At 33.7% G+C, this 20,223-nt stretch overlaps 1 protein-coding gene across 1 annotated transcript in view; it reads left to right on the top strand.

Moving 5' to 3' along the window:
- ENPP1 (ectonucleotide pyrophosphatase/phosphodiesterase 1) overlaps positions 1-20,223 on the top strand; it is a 107,552-nt gene that overhangs the window by 24,120 nt on the left and 63,209 nt on the right. The window contains exon 2 of the mRNA XM_044676991.1: positions 16,255-16,327. Within this exon, the coding sequence (XP_044532926.1) occupies positions 16,255-16,327 (73 nt within the window). The remainder of the gene's footprint in view (positions 1-16,254; positions 16,328-20,223) is intronic.

The following is a 20,223-nucleotide window of genomic DNA, read 5'->3' on the forward strand; positions in this document are numbered from 1 at the left end:
TAACTCTGAACGTAGTTCAGAAGTTTAGCTGGCCTATTGAGTCAATTTATAAATCTAGTTCTCCTGTTAATTCCTTTTCTATTGTGGAAAACTGTTAACCTTGATGGACACTAGGGAGTCTAGTCTAGTATCTTTACAGCACCAGACTATCCTTTAGAGATGTCTGGTTTGCTAGCCAGAGAAGACTAGTTTGCTAACTGTCCATGAAGATGCAATTAGACTCAAATATTGAACATTTCTCAGCCACAGAAAGGAAGGAGGGAGTTTTTGTTAGCCCTCATTGCCAATTTCCATTCAATCATATTTTCTTCCACTTATGAATCTAGGCCTCCTATATTCTGTATTCTTCAAAATTAGAATAGAGAGCTCTCTCTTTCATTTGGGTTCTTAGCTTTGCTGGGCAAGATGAGATCCTATTTACTGGTAAATTTGTGCTTTCCTAATAAATTGATCATATTCGGAACTTTGCATTTCAGTCTGCCTTAATAACTGTTATAGTTAGACAAACTTGAAGGTTTGGGGGTAGAAGGCTAATCTTTAGAGTAACATTTTGAGGGATTCCCCTTCAGAGTGCTCAGGTGACATGTTTATGTGTGTGTATGTGTGGGTTTCTCCACAGAGGATTGTGTTGGAGACCTGACTCTCCACCCAGTCCCAGCCTTTCTGAGCCAAGGTAAGCCCCTACACTATTGGGGAAGCTGCAGCTGTGTTTGTTTTGGTGTCTTGTTTGTGTTTAAGTATGACAGACTGGCAATGATTAGTAATAGAAAATCCAGGAAATTCCCTTAAGTTATTGACCCTTTGAAGAAAATTTCTTTTCTTCAAGGGAGACTCCCAGTTCAGGCTGAGGAGTAACCAAAAGACCATGCACAAGCAGTTCCTCTTTAGGGAAGTCATAAAATAAGTCCCAGGCTACTCACTGCCATTGGCAGGAGAGAGAGGCAAAATCCTAGGCTTCTCATTATGATGGCCAGTAGGAAGAGTGATACTTTCCATTCAATAGGGGTTGGAGAAGCACAATGTCATAAGTAACCATTATTATCCAGTGGCATGGTTGGCAGTTACAAATAACCATAGTCAGCAAGTGCCTCATAAAATAATGGTAGATTCTTCCCAGTTAAAAAGGGGTGAATAAAAATTTTGCTCAAAAAGATTAAGTTGAATGACAAGGAAAGTCTCTCTAGTCATTACTTAGGGATACTTTACCCAAATTAGTCTAAGATATATCAGAATCTTGAAGGGGCCCATATTTGACCTGAGAAAGGACTTTTCATCTGTATACACGAAATTTTTAGAGAACCTTTGTCAGTGCGTTTTATTGTCTTTGTGGATGTCTTGTGTGGATAACCCTTCATTTCATTTCATGCTTTTAGAAAACTGCCCAGAAGGTTAAGAAGGAGAAAAAGACCTTGCCAGCAAATGTTTTTCTGTTTCTTTTTCCCGGACAAGGAATGTGAAACTTTCTGAGGAGTTTTCTAAGCCTTCAAAAATACAATATATATTTCTCTCCCCATGTCTAAGCTCTGACCAAGTTTTGGGAGTGTGGAGCAAAAGACAAATAAGAAGAAAGGGACTCTTTCTCCTTAGACTGTATAATGTTATGATAATTAGAAACTGAGTTTGTGACTAAATTATAATTTTTCTATTCTGAACTTCCAAATTGTGGTTTGAATTTTTTTTAAAATCCCGAGAGGATTAGAGGTTAATTAAACACGGTTACTAGCCTCAAGGCCTTGACAATTAGGGAGGCAAAGAAGCCTCCTTGAGGGTAGAGATTTTAGAACACCAAGAGAGGTGAAGGGAAATCAGCCTAACTTACCCGCCTGACAATTCAGAGGGAAGCCACCTGAGGTCTCACCAGAGATCCTTCCACACCAAGTTCAAAGCCCCAACTGCCTCCACAGGAAATTACCCCGTCACTTCCTGCCTCCACCTCTCCTTTCAAGCGGACAAATGCAACCTCAACACTGTTTTGGACTGCCCTTTGGGCAGTCCCTTGTTCTTGATTTGTTACTTATTGTCACGTGTGGGTCACAGATCTCCCCTCCCCACTAAGGGAGGTGGGGATGACATTATCTCTGGTGGCTAGAGTTTTAACTATGAATGGGGGTGAGCTAATTCCATTTACCCAACCCCCACCCCATGATCAATTTGGGTGCCTAGTCACCCAAAGTGATCATTTTACATAATCATTTTATACCTACAAAGGTCTTCCAACTACAATAGTTAGAGATAAGAGGGGAATGGAAGAGAGAGAAAGCAAAACCAATGTTTGCTAAGCACATTGACAAGAAACCAATGGCAGTCCCCTATTGGCATAAAATGTATATTCAAAGTAACTGTTCAAACCCCATCAGTTCAATCAGTTGTACCCCAAAATTCATTCTGGATCTCTTGATGCAATGTAGATTCTTCAGGCATCTTTCTGCAAACAGTTCATTCTCTGGATTAAGGAGTCAGCAAGCTTCTTTTCCTGAGAATTTTTCTGGAACAAAAAGTTAAATATTGGATTTTATAAAAATACAATCCCCCCTGATGAGGGTATTTAAAAAAGAAATACTCAGATCAGCTCAAGATACATGGTTGAGTTATGGGGTTGTATGATTAAATTCAAAAGAAAAAACAAAAACATAAAAAGAAAATCAGATAGAAGAAAAATGAAACTTTGGGAGAAAGAAAACATTTAAAATAAGAATCAAAATATCAAAATCTATGTATATAAAATTTCTGAATAAACAAAAATAAATTCATAACAGGCCCTTGTATTAGGGTCTGATTAATATAATTTCCATCTTACTAGTCTGTAGGACAAAATGCAGTAATACTGCACTTATCCATTTGCAGCCAAGACTGTGTACAGGAAGTTGCCATTCTATAAGAGAAAAAAGGACCAGATTTATATGCAAGGGAAGTGCCTGTCATTCCCAGGTCTGATTTACCTTCACTCTCAGGAATATATGGGTGAACCAAGATGATGGCCAACCTTCGGTACCTGACTGGCAGTGTAGTTTGAAGTGTCCTACATCTTAACATATGTTAAGCGTCGCAAGTTCGAGTCTTACACTGAGTTCAAGTCCTTAGTATTGGCATGGAAGTTCCTCAATCCCACCTGTATTTGTATAGTCTTTTTTGACCTTGTGCTCCTTGCCACTGTGCAGATTTTCTCATCAATCCCATTGGGATTGGTTGGTCAGTCTCCATGACCTTGTGCTTTCTTAGCACTTTTTTTAACAGCTCTTGTGTTCCCTTCTCCCGGAATCAGATAGAAGCATTAATCACAGTCCCATAACATTTAACAATACATGGCAGGTTCCCAAAGTCTCTCAAAGCCTTGTGGGTAAGCAGTAATATTACAGCAAATATATATATGTGTATATATATATATGTATATACATACATATATATATATATATATGTTACTTATTGTCACGTGTGGGTCATAGATCTCCTCTCCCCACTCAGGGAGGTGGGATGACATTATTTCTGATGGCTAGAGTTTTAACTATGAATGGGGGTGAGCTAATTCCATTTACACAGTTGGTCATGGAAAAACTAAAAATAAATAAGTTTTATTAGAAAAGTATATCTAATTAGATACTTAGGGGCTTTACAAATTAAAGTTAAGTACAAATCAATTTAGCAGTTTAAATTAATCTGTTTTAAGCTAGCATTTTCAAACCTTGTGATGCAGAAATTATTAATTCTGCTTTTGTTAATCAATCTTTGCCAAGAATTAAATGATACATCTTTACTTTCTGCCCTATGTGGATAAAGGAAAGTTAAAAATCTTGTCTTTGTTAATTTCTTGGCTATGTGATTTTAGTTAAGTAACCTTATCTCTGTTTACCCCAGTTTATTAATCTATAAGTGTAATAAAAATGTCATCATTCAAGAGAAATGCCACTAGCTTCTCAAAGAGAGTCCGATTTGAGTGTTACTGCAAGTGATTGTATGTACCTGAGAAAGGTTGAGGAGATGGTCTTGGTGTGGATTATATTTTTGTGCATATAAGTCATTCTACTTTTTGTTTTTTATTTTGGTATATAAAAACAGCAATGTTATTGCTGGATCAAAGGGTAAATACCATTTTAGACCCCTTTGGGCATAGATCCAGATTGTTCCCTACAATGGTTGAATCAATTCACAACCCTCCCAACAGTGCATTAATGTCTCATTCCAAGCCTTGCCATTTTTCTTTTCTGTCACACTAGGCAATCTGATAATAGGGTAGTATCTTAGAGTTATTTTAATTTGTGTTTCTCTAATTAATAGTGATTTAGAGAATTCTTTTCATGATAGAGACCTTCAATTACTCTGAGAACTGCCTATTCATAACCTTTGCCTATTTATCAATTGAGATATGACTTGTATTCTTATATATTTGACTCATTTCTCTATATATTTGAGAAACGAGGCCTTTATTAAAGAGACAAAAATTATATTTTATACCTATGATTATTGTATATCACTCTCCATCCTATTTGCCCCATTTATTCTTTCCTCTCTCCTTTCATTCTGTTCATCTTCAAAAATATTTAGTTTATTGTACCATCCTTCAATTTGCTCTCTTTTCTATGAGCCCTTCCCTTATCTTCTCCCCTTCCTGCTTTCCCATGGGGTAAGATAGACTTCTATACTCGAATTGTTTGTGTACTTTCTTCCTTCTTTGAGCCAGTTCCAATGAGAGTAAGGCTAAAGTGCTCCCCTCCCCTCCTCCCCCATCATCCCCCATTATAAAAGTCTTTCATGCCTTTTTTATGTAAGATAATTCACCCTATTCTAATTTTCTTCTCTCTTAATACTTCCTCTTTTTCACCCCTTAATTTAATTTATTTTTTTAGATATCATCTCATCATATTTAACTCACACCTTTGCCTTCTGTCCATGTGTACTACTTCTAACTGCCATAATAATAGCATTCTCAGGAGTTACAAAAATCATCTTCCCATGTAGGGATTTAATCTTATTGACTTTCTTTTAATTTCACTTTTCTGTTTACCTTTTTATGCTTCTCTTGAGTCTTGTATTTGAGAGCCAAATTTTCTATTCAGCTGTAGTTTTTTCATCAGAGATGCTTGAGTATCCTCTATTTCATTGAATACTCCTTTTTCCCCTAGAAAGATTATGCTCAGTTTTGTTGGGTAAGTGATTCGTGGTTGTAGTCTTAGCTCCTTTGCCCATGGGAATATCCTATACAAGGCCTTTTATTCCTTTAATATAGAAGCTGCTAAATCTTGTATTATGCTAATTGATGATCCATGATATTTGAATTTTTTCTTTTTGTCTGCTTGTAATATTTTCTCCTTGACCTGGGAGTTCTGGAATTTGACATAATATTCCAGAGTTATCCTTTTTGGAAGCTCTTTCAGGAGTTGATTGGTAGATTCTTTTATTTCTATTTTATTTTCTGGTTTTTGAATATCAGGGCAGTTTTCCTCGATAATTTTTTGAAAGACAACATCTAAGCTCTTTCTTTTTTTTAATCATGACTTTTAGATAGTCTTTTCTTAGATTATCTCTCCTGGATTTATTTTCTAGGTCACTTATTTTTCCAATGAGATTTTTTTCACATTTTGTTCTTTTTTCTTTTCATTCTTTTGACTTTAATTGTTTTTTGATGTCTCATGGAGATATTAATTTCCACTTGCCCAATTCTAATTTTTTTAAATTTTTAAATTTTTTATTGATTAATTAATTTAGAATAGTTTCCCATGGTTACATGATTCATGTTCTTTCCATCTCCTTCTTCCTCCCCCCCTTCCACTAGGTTTTACATGCATCATTGTTCAAAACCTATTTCCATATCATTAATATTTGCAATAGAGTGATCATTCAAAGTCAACATCCCCAATCCTATATCCATCGAACCATATGATCAATCATGTGTTTTTCTTCTGCATTTCTGCTCCTACAGTTCTTTCTCTAGATGTGGATCCCAAATCTAATTTTTAAGGCATGATCATTTTTTTGAATTAGCTTTTGTACCTCCTTTTCCTTTGACTAATTCTCCTTTTTTAAGAATTTCTTCTCTTCAATAGATTTTTGTGTGAGTTTTTATTTTTAACCAGTTATTTATTCTGTTTTTCTAAGGTATTATTTTCTTCAGTATTTTCTTGTGATTCCTTAACCAAGTTATATTGACTCTTTTTAAAATGATTTCCTTGTGTCACTCATTTATTTTCCCAATTTTTCTTCTACCTCTCTTATTTGATTTTAATCTCTATTAATTCTTTTTTTGGGCTTGAGACCAATTAATATTTTTCTGGGAGGCTTTGGTTTCAGCAGTATTGAATTTTTTGGCTTTTTTTTTTTCTTCTGTGTTTGTATTTTGGTCTTCCCTGCCAAGAAAATAAGTTTCTTTGTTGAGTTCCTTTCTACCTCCTCCCCCTTTTTGCTGTCATTTTCCAGTATTATTGTCTTTTAACTTAAAAACCTGCTGAAGTTGGGCTCTGTTAGTGTGGTGAAGGGAACAGTGTTTCAAGTTTCAGGTTCTTTTTTCAACTGCTTTCAGAGCTACCTCTGGGGATCTATTGGCTTTCAGTTCCTCCAAAATATTTGTATAATGGAAGACGTGTGTTTAATGCTTTCCTAGCCTGTGCTCTGATCTTTGAGCAACCATAAGCATTTTTTTTTGCCTTGGAATTGTGACTGAGGTCCTGAGGTCCCTTGTTCCACCACAAGTGCTAGTGTATACTGGTGCTTCTTCTCACCCTAGGACCAAGACCCAGGACTGCAACTTAGAAATATATATGGGCAATGCAATAAGTGTTTTGTACTCTGAGCCAGCAAAGTGATTCTGTAATTTCCTTCTGAGCAGTTGTCGGACCCTTCCTTATCATCTGTGACTGAAGAGTTCATGAAGACTTTGCTCCTGATTCAGCTGCCTCAAAGGCTTATTAGCATGGTGGAATATGCCTTGGCATATGCTGCTTTCTGTTCTACTTTCACACTGATACAATAGATTTTGCCTTCTAAGTTGTTTTGAACTGAAAAATTATTTCACCTTGTGTTTTTGTGGGTTATGCTGCCCCAGAATTAATTTTGATGAGTTATATCATAGTTGTTTTGGGGGTAATTTGGTAAAGATTAAGAGGTTCTTTATAACTTCTTTTCCATCTTTGCTCCAATCTTGAATTTCTTTTTATGATTTTTACTTCAGCCTGTTATTGCCATTGTTCATATCAGGCACAGTCTTCAAGTAATGAAAAGAACAGGAAGTGGTATGTAAAAACAATTTCTCTGAAGTTTCAAGTGAACTATAGTTTCTAAAGTGATATTCTTCTTATGGCTCTTTTGTTAATAAGATTAGAACCACTAGGCTTGAGTTAGTTTTTACCTCATGAACTAGTTATTGGCAAACCAGATGTAGGAGGGTGTACTAAATTGTATTGAATCTTATGACTAGCAGATTTTAGCAGAATTACTTAAGAGTCTCTGAAAGAGACTTGAAACTAGAGAAGCACTTCTACTGAAGAGGAGCCCTCTTCAGTTATTGCAGAAAGAAGTCTATTCTAAATGCCTGAGAGAAAGTGTTTCTAGGAACCAAATGACTATGTGGAATATCTGGTATCCAAGAAGAAATGTGCTGATTTAATGGATATTGGGAATGAGATATTAGAATAAATAGAGACTGAATGATAATATTGATGACCAGTATTGTATTATTTTGACTTTTTGTTTTATGGTATCTGTTTTGTTGAGTTTTTTAGTTACATTGGTAACATGTAAATTTCCCCTCTAAAAATAATAGTACATGACTTTATATATTTTATTATAGCTTATATTATGATTATCAGTTTTATTTGTTCTGGAATTAACTGGGATGTAGAAATTATGATAATCCTCCATAAAAACCAAGAAGTTACAGCAGAAATGCAACTATCTCCCTCAGGTGACCCCTGGTGGAATCCATCCTCCTGGTTCACTTGGCTACAGAATAATCATCTCTTAGTCACTTTTGGTAAATGGACACTTATTTCCTTCTGCCTTTTTAGACTTTGCATTCATTGATGTATTAGAGCCTGTTCTAAAGTTGCACCAGAAAAACTGATGTCAGCACATATTATTAATAATAACTGTGTTAAAAATCTTATAGAATTAGCCCATAGATAAGCAATCCTTTCACTGATCAAGGAGGGGAATCAAAATGTTATCTTTTAAAATTGATCCTACTTACAATTAATTGATTTTAACTTGTAACTAAGTCATGATTGATTCTTTGTCTCTGAACTAAGTTCAGAAATGTATCTGACTTATAATGAGTTAAGTTTAGAAATCCAGTTATCTCATTAATCCCTATTCTACTCTTATGTCAAAGAAATCTGTTACCCTTGAAGGATATAGGTAGATACCAGGGAGTCCATTTAATATCTTTATACCACTAAGCTATCTTTTAGGGATATCTGATTTGTTATCCAAAGAAGTCTGGTTTGCTATGTCTATCTCTGCAAATGTAGTTGTATTCTGTTGCTAGCCTTATTCCCAATTTCCATTCAATCATATTTTCTTCCATTTATGATACTAGGCTTTCTATTTTCTGTACTCTCCCAAATTGTAAAAGAGAGCCATCTCCCTCATTTGGTTTCTTAGCTTTACTGGGGAAGCTGCAATCCTATTTATTGATAAATTTGTATTTTACTAATAAATTAATCATACTTAGAATTTTGTGCCTTAGTTTATCTTAATTTTAACTGTTAAAGTCTTAGATTTTCTATTGTCCTTCAAAGCTCAGGTCAAGCCTTATATGAAGCCTTTTCTAATCTACCTGAGCTGTAATCATTTTGTATCTATTATATAACTTTATATGTATATGTTTTACCTTAATGACTTGAAGTCAGCAACTGTTTCACTTTTGATTTTTCATTTTTTTATTTCAAAGTTTACAAAACCAAATAAAACAAATATTTCTATATACAAAGAAAAAGAAGGTTGTACATTAGTGAAATCACAAATCTCTTCTATTTTTAACTTACTTTTCTTCATATATATATATATATATATATATATATCCTATCCACAAGCATCCCAGGCTCTCTCTGCCCACTCTGATTCACAGAAAGTTTTGCCCAGGAGACCATGTTCATACAAATTAAGTCTTTCATGTGAACCTGATTTCACTATTCATTATCTCATATAGTTCTTTCCAAGTTTTTTTCAAGTTAATCTGATCATCATTTCTTATGGCACAGTAGTATTCTATCACAATCATTTGCCACAATTTGTAGCCATTCTTCAATTCACTTTTGTCTTTGTATTCCCATTTCCCGACATTTAATAAGTCCTTAATATTTAAATTCTTGTTGATTTATTGGTATAGCTTTCAAGATAGTACGCCATACTAGGATTTTAGTAGAGAATATTCTAGATAAAAATGTGATATTTTTTTATTTCTCTGAGGGGATAATAAATAAAATGAGATCAGTTAATAGTAATAATAGCTGTTATGCATATAGGGATTTAAGGTTTCCAAAGGACTATACAAATACTTTCTCATTTGATTCACAGCAACTTTGTGAGGTAGGCCCTATAATTATTATTCCTACTTTGCCACTACTAGCACATATTTTAGAGGTTTTATTATTTGATTTATCTTTTGAAGTTTTATTGATGCATTTTTAAAGCTGCAAATCATTCATTTCCTGACATATTCTTCTCCTCTTATCATAAAAGCAAAACTGACTAGCAAAATGATTGTATCTGATAGGATATATTTCTTTACATTTTCATGCTTTGCTTTGCCCTCTCAATTTAAAGAAAGGAAATATATTTCTTAATCCATTATTTGAGATGAATATTGGTCATCATAGTTAATCTGAACTGGGTTACTTTTTCATATTATATTACATTATTTATTTATTTAGAATACTTTGTCATGGTTACATGATTCATGATTTTTCCCACCCCTCTTCCCTCCCCTCATCTTGGAGTTGACAAGCAATTCCACTGGGTTATACATGTATCATTGTTCAAAACCTATTTATATATTATTCATATTTGTAATAGAGTGATCTTTTAATGCCAATACCCCAATCATATCCCCATCAAACCATGTGATCAATTATATGTTTTTCTTCTGCATTTCTGTTCCTACTGTTCTTTCTCTGGTTGTGGATAGTGTTCTTTCTCATAAATTTCTCTGGATTGTCCTGGATTATTGCATTGCTGCTAGTAGAAAGGCCAATTGCCTTCAATTGTGCCACAATGTGTCAGTCTCTGTGTTCAATGTTCTCCTGGTTCTGCTCCTTTCACTCTGTATCAGTTCCTGAAGGTCTTTCCAGTTAACATGAAATCAGCAAGTTAGTGTTTGATAAACCCAAAGATCCCAGCTTTTTGGACAAGAACTCACTATTTGACAAAAACTGCTGGGAAAATTGGAAAACAAGATGGGAAAAATCAGGTCTAGATCAACATCTCACACCCTATACCAAGATAAATTCAAAATGGGTAAAGTGCTTAAATATAGGGAATGAAATCATGAATAAATCAGGTGAACATAGAATAGAATATGTGTCAGATCTGTGGGAAAGGAAGGAACTTAAGATCAAACAAGAGATAGAGAACATTACACAATGTAAAATGAATGATTTTGCTTACAGCAAATTAAAAAGATTTTGTACAAATAAAAACAACATAACCAAAATTGGAAGAAAAGCAATAAACTGGGAAAAAATCTTTATAACAAAACTCTCTGGCAAAGGTTTAATTTCCCAAATATAAAAGGAAGTCAAATTTACAAAAAATCAAGCCATTCCCCAGTTGACAAATGGTCAAGGGATATGAATAGGCAGTTCTCAGATGAAGAAATCACAACTACCAATAATCACATGAAAAAGTGTTCTAAATCCCTTAGGATTAGAAAAATGCAAATAAAAACAACTCAGAGGTACCAACTGACACCCAGGAGATTGGCCAATGTGGAAGCAAAGGAAAGTGATAAATGTTGGAGGGGATGTGGCACTAATATGGTCTTACTATTTATTTCCGCCTTGCTCCTTTAATTCTCCTTTAGAAATCTAGATGCCATACCATTTGGTGCATAAATGTTTAGTAATGATATTATCATTTTTAATCTTAACAGTTTGTAGTACCTTTTAGCAAAATGTAATTTCCTTTCTTATCTCTTCTAATCAGATCATTTTCTACTTTGACTTTGTCTGGTATCATTATTGCTCCTCCTATTTTTTTTTTTTTTACTTTAGATGATGCATAATAAATTCTCTTCCAGCCTTTTACCTTGAATCTGCGTGTGTCACCCTGCCTCAAATGTGTTTCTTGTAAACAACATATAGTAGGATTCTGTTTTTTAATCCATTCTGTTATCTGCTTCTGTTTAATGAGTGAATTCATCCCATATACACTGTGTTATTACTGTGTATTGCCCTACATCCTATTATCCCCTTTAGATCCTGCTCTATTCACTTTCTCTATGTTTTTTCTCACCAGTATTTTGCTTTCTGTCACCCCTCCTCCCTACTTCTCCCCCTCTCCAATTACCTCTCTCTTCCCTTCACTTATTCCCCTTCTACTTCTCTGTGGGGGTAAGATGGAATCCTATACTCCACTGAGTAGGGTAAGATAGAATTCCATACTCAACTGAGTATACTTGTTTTTCCCTCTCTGAACCAGTTAAGATGAAAGTAAAGTTTACGCATTGCTTTCATCACCCTTATATAATGATTTTCACCCTTCTTTATGTTATATAATTTACCCCATTCTATCTCTCCCTTCCCTTTTCTCTCAGTGCAACCTTCTCTTTCAGCCTTTGATTGATTTTTTACATATCATTCATATGCATACATATATCATATATACATATCATTTATATTGTTACATTTACATACACATCATCATCATCATATCATCATGTACATCATATCATCATAATAAGTTTACTTCTTCACCCTCTTTCTGAGCAAATTACTTCTATCTTCTCTACTATTAAGAGTAATTTTTGAGAATTACAGAAATCCTCTTTCCATGTAGACATATAAACATTTTGACCATAATTGAGCCCCTTAAATTTTTTCTTTTTTACTTACTTTTAAAAATTTCCTTTGTGTCTCATGTTTGGACTTCAAAGTTTTTGTTTAGGTCTGGCTTATTTCTCAGGAATAAGCTTGGAAATCTTCTATCTGATTGAATGACCATTTTTTCCCCTGAAAGAATATTCTCAGTTTTGCTGGATAGGTGACTCTGGGTTGTGAACTCAAATCTTTTGTCTTCCTGAATATTATATTCCATGTCTTTTGATCTTTTAATGTAGAAGCTGCTAGGTCCTGGGTGATCCTGATTGTAGTTCCCTGGTATTTGAATGGTTCTTTTCTGGCTGCTTAAAGAATTTCCTCTTTAGCTTGTTGGCTCTTGAATTTAGCGATTATATTCCTTGAAGTTGTCATTTGAGGATTTCTTTCTGGAGGTGATCTATGAATTCTTTCGATTTCAATTTTATTTTCTTGTTCAAGGATCTCTGGGCAGTTATCTTTGATAATTTCTGTAATATGATGTCCAAGGTTTTTTCTTGAGCATCTCTATCAGGTAGTCCAATAAATCTCAAATTATCTTTCCTAGACCTATTTTCTATGTTACTTGTTTTTTCAATAAGATATTTCATGTTTTCCCCTGTTTTTTTTTCATTTCTTTGATTCTGTTTTATTGTTTCTTGATTTCTCATGAAATCATTAATTTCTAGATGGTCAATTCTAATTTTTAAGATCTAATTTTCCTCTGTCAGCTTTTGGTTTCCCTTTTTCAATTGGCACATTTCTTCTTGCATCACTTTCATTTCTCTACCTCACTTTTCCTCTGCCTCTCTTAATTGGTTTTTGAAGTCTTTTTTTGAGCTCTTCAAGATTTTTGAACTCTTCAAGAAGACTTGAGCTCTTCAAGTCAAATTCATATTTTTCTTTTTGGACTTCATATGTGTTTCCTTTGCTTTCACTGTCCTCTTATGTGTCCATATTTTGCTCTTTGTTGCCATAAAAATTCTTTCAAGTTAGGTGCATTTTTCATTGTTTCCTCATTTTTCCTTTCTAATTATAGGTAGGCTCTGTTTTCTGGGAAGTTGGGGTACCCTCTTAAATTTCAGTCCTTGCTTGATGTTATTCTCAGCTCATTTTCTTGGTCTGGTTCTTACAATATACTAATTTTCCAAAATATTTATATTCCATATAAGTGGAATCTTAGAACATTCCAACTTAGGAGTATCCACTTTATTTCCAGTTTTTACTGGCATAAAATATTGTTGCTAGGAAATTTTGGGCACATATAAGAGCTTTCTTTTTGCCTTTTGATCTTTTAGGGTAAGAAGTTCAGTCTTGGGAACATTGGGTCAGAGTATATGAACAATTGAAAGCCTTCTTGTAAATTGTTTTAAGAATGAGTTGAACGGGGCAGCTGGGTAGCTCAGTGGAGTGAGAGTCAGGCCTAGAGATAGGAGGTCCTAGGTTCAAACCCGGCCTCAGCCACTTCCCAGCTGTGTGACCCTGGGCAAGTCACTTGACCCCCATTGCCCACCCTTACCAATCTTCCACCTATGAGACAATACACCGAAGTACAAGGGTTTAAAAAAAAATTAAAAAAAAAAAAAGAATGAGTTGGACAATTTACAGATCCATCAACAGTATGCTAATGACCTGTTTTCTCATAGACTCTAACATAGGCCAAAAAAACCCCAGTGTTGTTTAAACATGTATTTCTTTTCAAATGATTTACAATATTTTTCTGTATGATTGCTGATAGTTTTCATTTCTTTATTTTAAGAAATGTCACTTTCTTTGACTACTACTACTTGTCTATCAAGAAATAGCTTTTGCTATGCACATATGTGTATGCAATATTTGCATATATTCTTTATATATCTTACAAGTAAGATTTTTATCAACTATTTGTTCAAAAGAAGATTATTTTTCTGCCTATTTTGATTTTCTTTTCCATGCAAAACTTTTTATATTATGCAATTGAAACTAGTTATTTGATCTTTTATAATTTGGCCTCAAGACACTTCTTAGCTGTCTGATCCTGGGCAAGTCACTTAACCACCATTGCCTAGCCCTTACTGCATTTATGTCTTGGAACTAATTACATAGCATTGGTTCTAATATGGAAAGCAAGGGCTTGAAAAAAAAAGAAATCCTACCCTGAAACATAGATCTGAAAAATTACTTGCTTCTACTTTTTTTTGTAATGAAAAATTGCTATGACTTGATACATGTAAATGTTATATTTTCTTTTAAAATAAGTAAATCCAAGTAACATATTTCATACATTTAAAAATATTTCTCTGTAATCATTTCAATTTCTTCATTCATTAAAAAGAGGGCACAGAATCATAAAAATCCAGGGCATGTCTATATTTGTGTTTTATAACATTGGTATTTATGATAAACAACGATTGTCCTAGAATGTTAGAGCTAGAAGAACCTTAGCTATATCTAGTCCAACTAACTCATTTTATGGATTAGAAAACCAAAGCATAAAAATTATATTTGCCTTTTTCTTACTATGTGTGTACCTCTGTAGATTTTTAATTTTTGTATAAATGTTTTTGACTAAATATTAATTTAAGCTATTTTAACTATAGTATAAGTCTGAGAACATAAATAAGAATTTTTCCTAAAGCTGGTAATTAATGGTAACATAAAGGCTAATCATTGCAAGCTGACATTCCTGGGAGATAAAATAGACAATAGTAAATAGACAATAATAAAGATTGTGGGTGTGTATTTATTCTTTTGGCCATCATCCCATTGAGATTCCCTTCCAGTCATATCCTTTTTCCTGGAAGTTTTGTGAATCATATGTTTATTTGAGTAACATAACATGGAGGGAGGATAATTTATCAAATAATATTGAGGTATAGTAGTAGAAAAGAAATCATACAACTTTTAACTGGAAGGAATGTTGTTGATTCTTATATTATTAAGGCTGAAACTAGGGATCAACAGGCAAGTTTTTTCTTTCCTTTCTTTCTTTAAATTTTCTTTATTTATTTTAAAAATATTTTTGCATGTTTACATGATTCATTTTCTTTCCCTCCCCATCTCCTCCTCCCTCCCAGAGCCAACAAGCAATTCCACTGGGTTGTACAAATGTTATCACTTGATACCTATTTCCATATTATTCATCTTTGTTATAGTATGATCTTTTAAAGTCAAAACCCCAAGTCATATTCTCACATATTCAAGTGATAAATTATGGCACATATTTTTCTTTTGCATTTCTACTCCCATAGTTTTTTCTCTCCATGTGGATAGCATTCTTTCTCATAATTGCTTCAGGAATGTCAACAGATAGGTTTTTGTCTAAGGTTCTTAAAAAAAAGAGCAAAAATTTGTTAAAATATTAATGTGTAAAAATTCCCCCTTTTCCTCAAAGGAATTTGTCTTAATTATTGTCTTATTATTGAATTATTTTTATATTATGAAATATGAAGTTGACTGAGCCACATTTTGTACATCCAACACTAAAATTTCTAATTAGAGCTCTAGGTTAAATTTCCTAATTTTAGAGATTAGAAAATGGGATCCAGAGAGCCCATGCTAAATAATGTGGCTAGTTAGAAGCAGAGATTGAAGTTGGTTCTATCCTGGTTTCTTGGCTTTAAGTTCAGTGCTCCAGCCATTACATTATTACAAGGAATTATTTTGTCTCACTTTTTTTAAGGGTTCAAAAGAATCAAATGGATACATAACATCCATCAATTAACCCTCATTTATTAAGTGACTGTAACTATGGTGTCAGTTGCTGAAGATGGATAGACAAAAAATAGTACCTTCTCTGAAGTCCATATATCTATAATGATCAATTTCATAATGTTTTCCATAACTTTAATTTAATTAGGGTTCTAGTTAGGCAACCTCTAAATTCTATTCAATATAGTAAATTGATTTTTTTCATTACTTGCAAACTTACTAGTGTCACCTACTTGATGTGGCATAGAATATTTAAGTAATTTAAGAGAGACAACATGAGATTGTGGGTAATAAGATATCAGGAAGGTAATAGGGTATCAGTTGCTGTCAGGAAGACTTGAATCAAGCCCCACCCCTGACAGATACTAGCTGTATGAATCCTGAGGAAGGTCAATTAATCTATTTGTTATTTGGTACAAATGGCAGAACAGTTGCTGATAGGAGTTAATAGGGAAAGTTTCCTTCCCAATTCCCCAACAAATGGAACCAATTAAATTCCTGGACTGTTTGAAAAAATAAAAAAAAATGTTTTGGGAAAATATAATTTTCTTTTCTTTTTAAATAGGTTCTGTCTGTCTGCATGTTAACAACAATCCTTGGATGTATATTTGGATTGAAACCAAGCTGTTCCAGAGAAGGTAATCATAATAGTATATAAAATATGTTATTCTAATGCCATATAGTAGATATTGATTGATATGATTCCAATAAAAATGTATAAAGAAGCCTCGCATTTAATTTATCCTTATTTCTGGAGTCCCTAACTATGTATGCTCTTTTATGGTTTTTTTTTAACATCAACTTTTTTTTGGTCAACATTTGAACTTAAAATGGGGAATGGAGAAATTTTTTAAATGAGAACTATGGTTGACAAAGGTACCAACATTGTTCCTTGAGATGGTAGGTTTTCATTTAATCTAATAGTTCCCTAGATGTACTATTTTAGAATTTCTCCTAGGTATATTATTGACTACTTTCTGTATTCGCTGGGTGTACATATTAGGGTTTGATGACTTCTGCTGTCATGGAATCTTCTGTGAGCCAGCATCATATATTAAAAAGTTCAATAGGTTTGAGATGGAAAGACTTGGACCGTTTTCTTGAATTAGCCATTTGTTAGTCATATGACTTTAGATAGATTATTTAGTTGTACTGGTCCTCAGTTTCCTTTTCTGAAAAATGGAGACAATACTATTGAATTATCAATCTCTAAGAATTGTGAAGATGCAATTTCATGATGTATGTGTAGGACTTAGCAAGGAATAAAACACTATATAAATATAATCTTTGATTATTTCTGAAGACTGCTAGCATTTTGTCATTGCATATGTTTTCCATCTTAATGCATAGATTTTGTTCAAATGTTTAATATTGTAAAATCCCTACTGAGCCTGTTCCCCACAACTTCCACTCACACTGTCATGCTGGATTCTGAGTGGTGATTGTTATCCCTCAGATTGTTGCACTTATAATACATGCCCAAACTGGTGTGCTTCCCATTAATTAGCAGCAGAACTCAATGAGCTCTCATCAGAGGCCTTTACTCAAATGACTTAGTGAGCACAGTTGGTATAAAAGCTTCCTTCAAAAGCTTGGGATATAATTTCCCACAAATATGCATAGCATTCATGGGAATAGTGGCCTCAAAATGCAATAATAATGAGGCTATTGCTATTCAATAGTAATAAAATTATTACTCTTATAATAATAGAGAATATTGGGGAAAGGAAGAACTCCTGGTGCTAGAAATTCTTTTTCCCTTTATAAAGTCCTTACACAGCTCACTGTGGGTTTGTCATTTGTGCTGATGGGTCTAGAACTACGCTGATTTTCAAAATCTAGTCTTGAGTTCTCATTCAGGACTTCTTACCATGAGAGGTCATACTAGTTATTCACTATCTGTCATGAGAGGTCACATTCTTTGACTATCTTTGCTTTAAAATTTTTTTAGTTACTTTTTTGTTTATTTTATATATAATATGTGACATAACAGTAGTAGAATACATATGCTTTGTTGTAATTATGTAATAAATTATAACAAATATGCTTCTCTAAGAGAAACAAATTTTCACTTTAGCTATGTCCAAAAATCTGTCTTATTCTTTTCCCCCTTGTCTCCCATCTCGCCTTACTCCTCAAGATGGCAGGCAATATTATACACATACACATTATGTGTGTGTATGTATGTATATATGTTTTATGATGTCATGGAACCTTCTGTGAGCCAGTATGTTATAATTAAAAATTCAATATAGGTTTGATATGGAAAGACTTGGACTATTTTTTTGAACCTACTATTTTTTAGCCATATGACATATCTATATCTCATAATACATATTTCCCAGTTTGTCATGTAAAACGAGACATATATTGCTTACAATAGATTATAATTCATGGAAGAAGTAAAGTGAAGAATGACATATTTCAATATGCATTTGGACTCAGTCTGTTCTTTCTACGGCTGTAGATATCCTTTTACATCTTGACTATCTGTTCTTATCCACATGCCTTCTCTGTGCCTCTCTGCTCCTGGCTAAATGCACTGTCTCCCACTGGTCTAGTTTTTCCGGTAACATGGTCAGTGGAGTCTTGGGAAGGGTATAATGCCCCCTCTTTGGTATTCACTCTCCCACTCTCTTTTTGCCCTTTGGTATAGGTAAATGGATCTGTTTCCACAAAGAGCTCCTAAATCTGAAAATTTCCACCACTGAAAAGTTAACTCTTAAATAACTTGCTAGTTTCATGCATAGTCTGAGGGGTATTCTCTTAAGTGGACATAAATCTCTCCTGTGTATTTATCTCTTAACCAAAACCCTATAATCCTCTTTTATTCATTAAGGACTTATTTATATATTGCTGAGGAGTTGTTGGAATATTCCTTAACACCTAGTTTGTAGTTTGTAATTATATTCTGGTTTTTCTGTGATTATATTAGTTAAGACAGGGAAGGTGGGTCCATTCTTATGCCATGTTTCTTTAAAATTAGAAAGGACAGGGGCAGCTGGGTAGCTCAGTGGATTGAGAGCCAGGCCTAGAGATGGGAGGTCCTAGGTTCAAATCCAGCCTCAGACACTTCCCAGCTGTGTGACCCTGGGCAAGTCACTTGACCCCCATTGCCTACCCTTACCACTCTTCCACCTATGAGACAATACACAGAAGTTAAGGGTTTAAAAAAAAATTAGAAAGGACATAATTCACAATGGGAAAATTATACATGTAAATATATTATGTACCTGCAAAACTCTAATATTTGAGTAAATTACAACATTAATCTTTCAGCTTAGAAAAACAGTGTAGATATTTTTCCTCAGGAATAATAGATTGTTTTTCTAGAATCATTTATAAGTTTAAAAAATAGGACAAATTATTAGACAACTTTTTTCCCCTCTTGCTAAATTTTTCCAATACTATAGGATTAAGAATAGTTTCTAGTTTTTCTTTGAGATTCCTGTTAATCTCAAGTGGAATCACTTTTCAAGATTCCTTAAAAATTTCTCCAGAAGAGATATTTTGAAGTTGACTCTGTTTTAAAACCATCACAATGTAACAATGATCCCAGTCAGAAATTTCCTTTAAAACAAGTTAAAATATGGTACATGCTAAGTAACTTTAATTTAGAATCTTTCTATCAAAAGTCAATATTTGATTATGAAAAAAGAGTAATATTTATAATTACTCTTTCAAAGAAAAATACTTCTTGGTTAAGAGAACAAAATATTCATGCTCTGCTAAAATAATAAAACAAATATCATCCTTCATTTAAGTTCATTCTGTGTTTTTATCAAACTCTTGTGATGTACTCTGCCAAACTCTTGTATAAACTCAATGTGTGTGTGTGTGTGTGTGTGTGTGTGTGTGTGTGTGTGTGTGTGTGTATCTGTTCTCTACCTAATTACATCCCACACCATTAATTTTTCTTGTGAAGTTGCTATACTTCTGCCTATTTCCCCCTTTTTTTTGGCTAGCACAGACTTACTGTCTGGATTCCAGTCTTCTAAATCCTCCACAATGCCTGCATTGCTATTTAAAATTTTCCTCTGCCAAATTCTGTTGCATTATTAATCTCAAGTAGAATTTATTTTCATATTTACTTTGAAAATCTCTTCAGGTTGGCTACTTCATTAGCATCTGAAATTTTATTTTTAGGAAAGTAAGGAATAGGCATGTAGTTTTTGGATGCCTTTCACAATTTAAAACTTATATTGATTTTAGTATCAATTATAAAAAAACAAATCTGTAGCATTGAACATTACTTACAAAACAAATATTTTATAAAATTGCTTGATTAATGATAGACTTTAAGGAACTTTTATCAAGTTAATAACTGTAATTCTTAAAAAAATGATTAATTCTTGGGTTAAGAAAGTTTTTGCTCTTAGGAATGGAAAGTACTTTACACTGTACTTTTTTGTGACTCCATACTTTGGTTGAATTTCCAAACATAGAAGCAAATCTGCTTCTTAGTCTCACCCTAACTTCCCTGTGAGATGCTGCTGAGTATAGTAAATAGAGGGCTGGCTTTGGCATCAGGAAG

This window comes from Gracilinanus agilis, chromosome 4, assembly GCF_016433145.1.
Source record: "Gracilinanus agilis isolate LMUSP501 chromosome 4, AgileGrace, whole genome shotgun sequence".
Taxonomy (NCBI): domain Eukaryota; kingdom Metazoa; phylum Chordata; class Mammalia; order Didelphimorphia; family Didelphidae; genus Gracilinanus; species Gracilinanus agilis.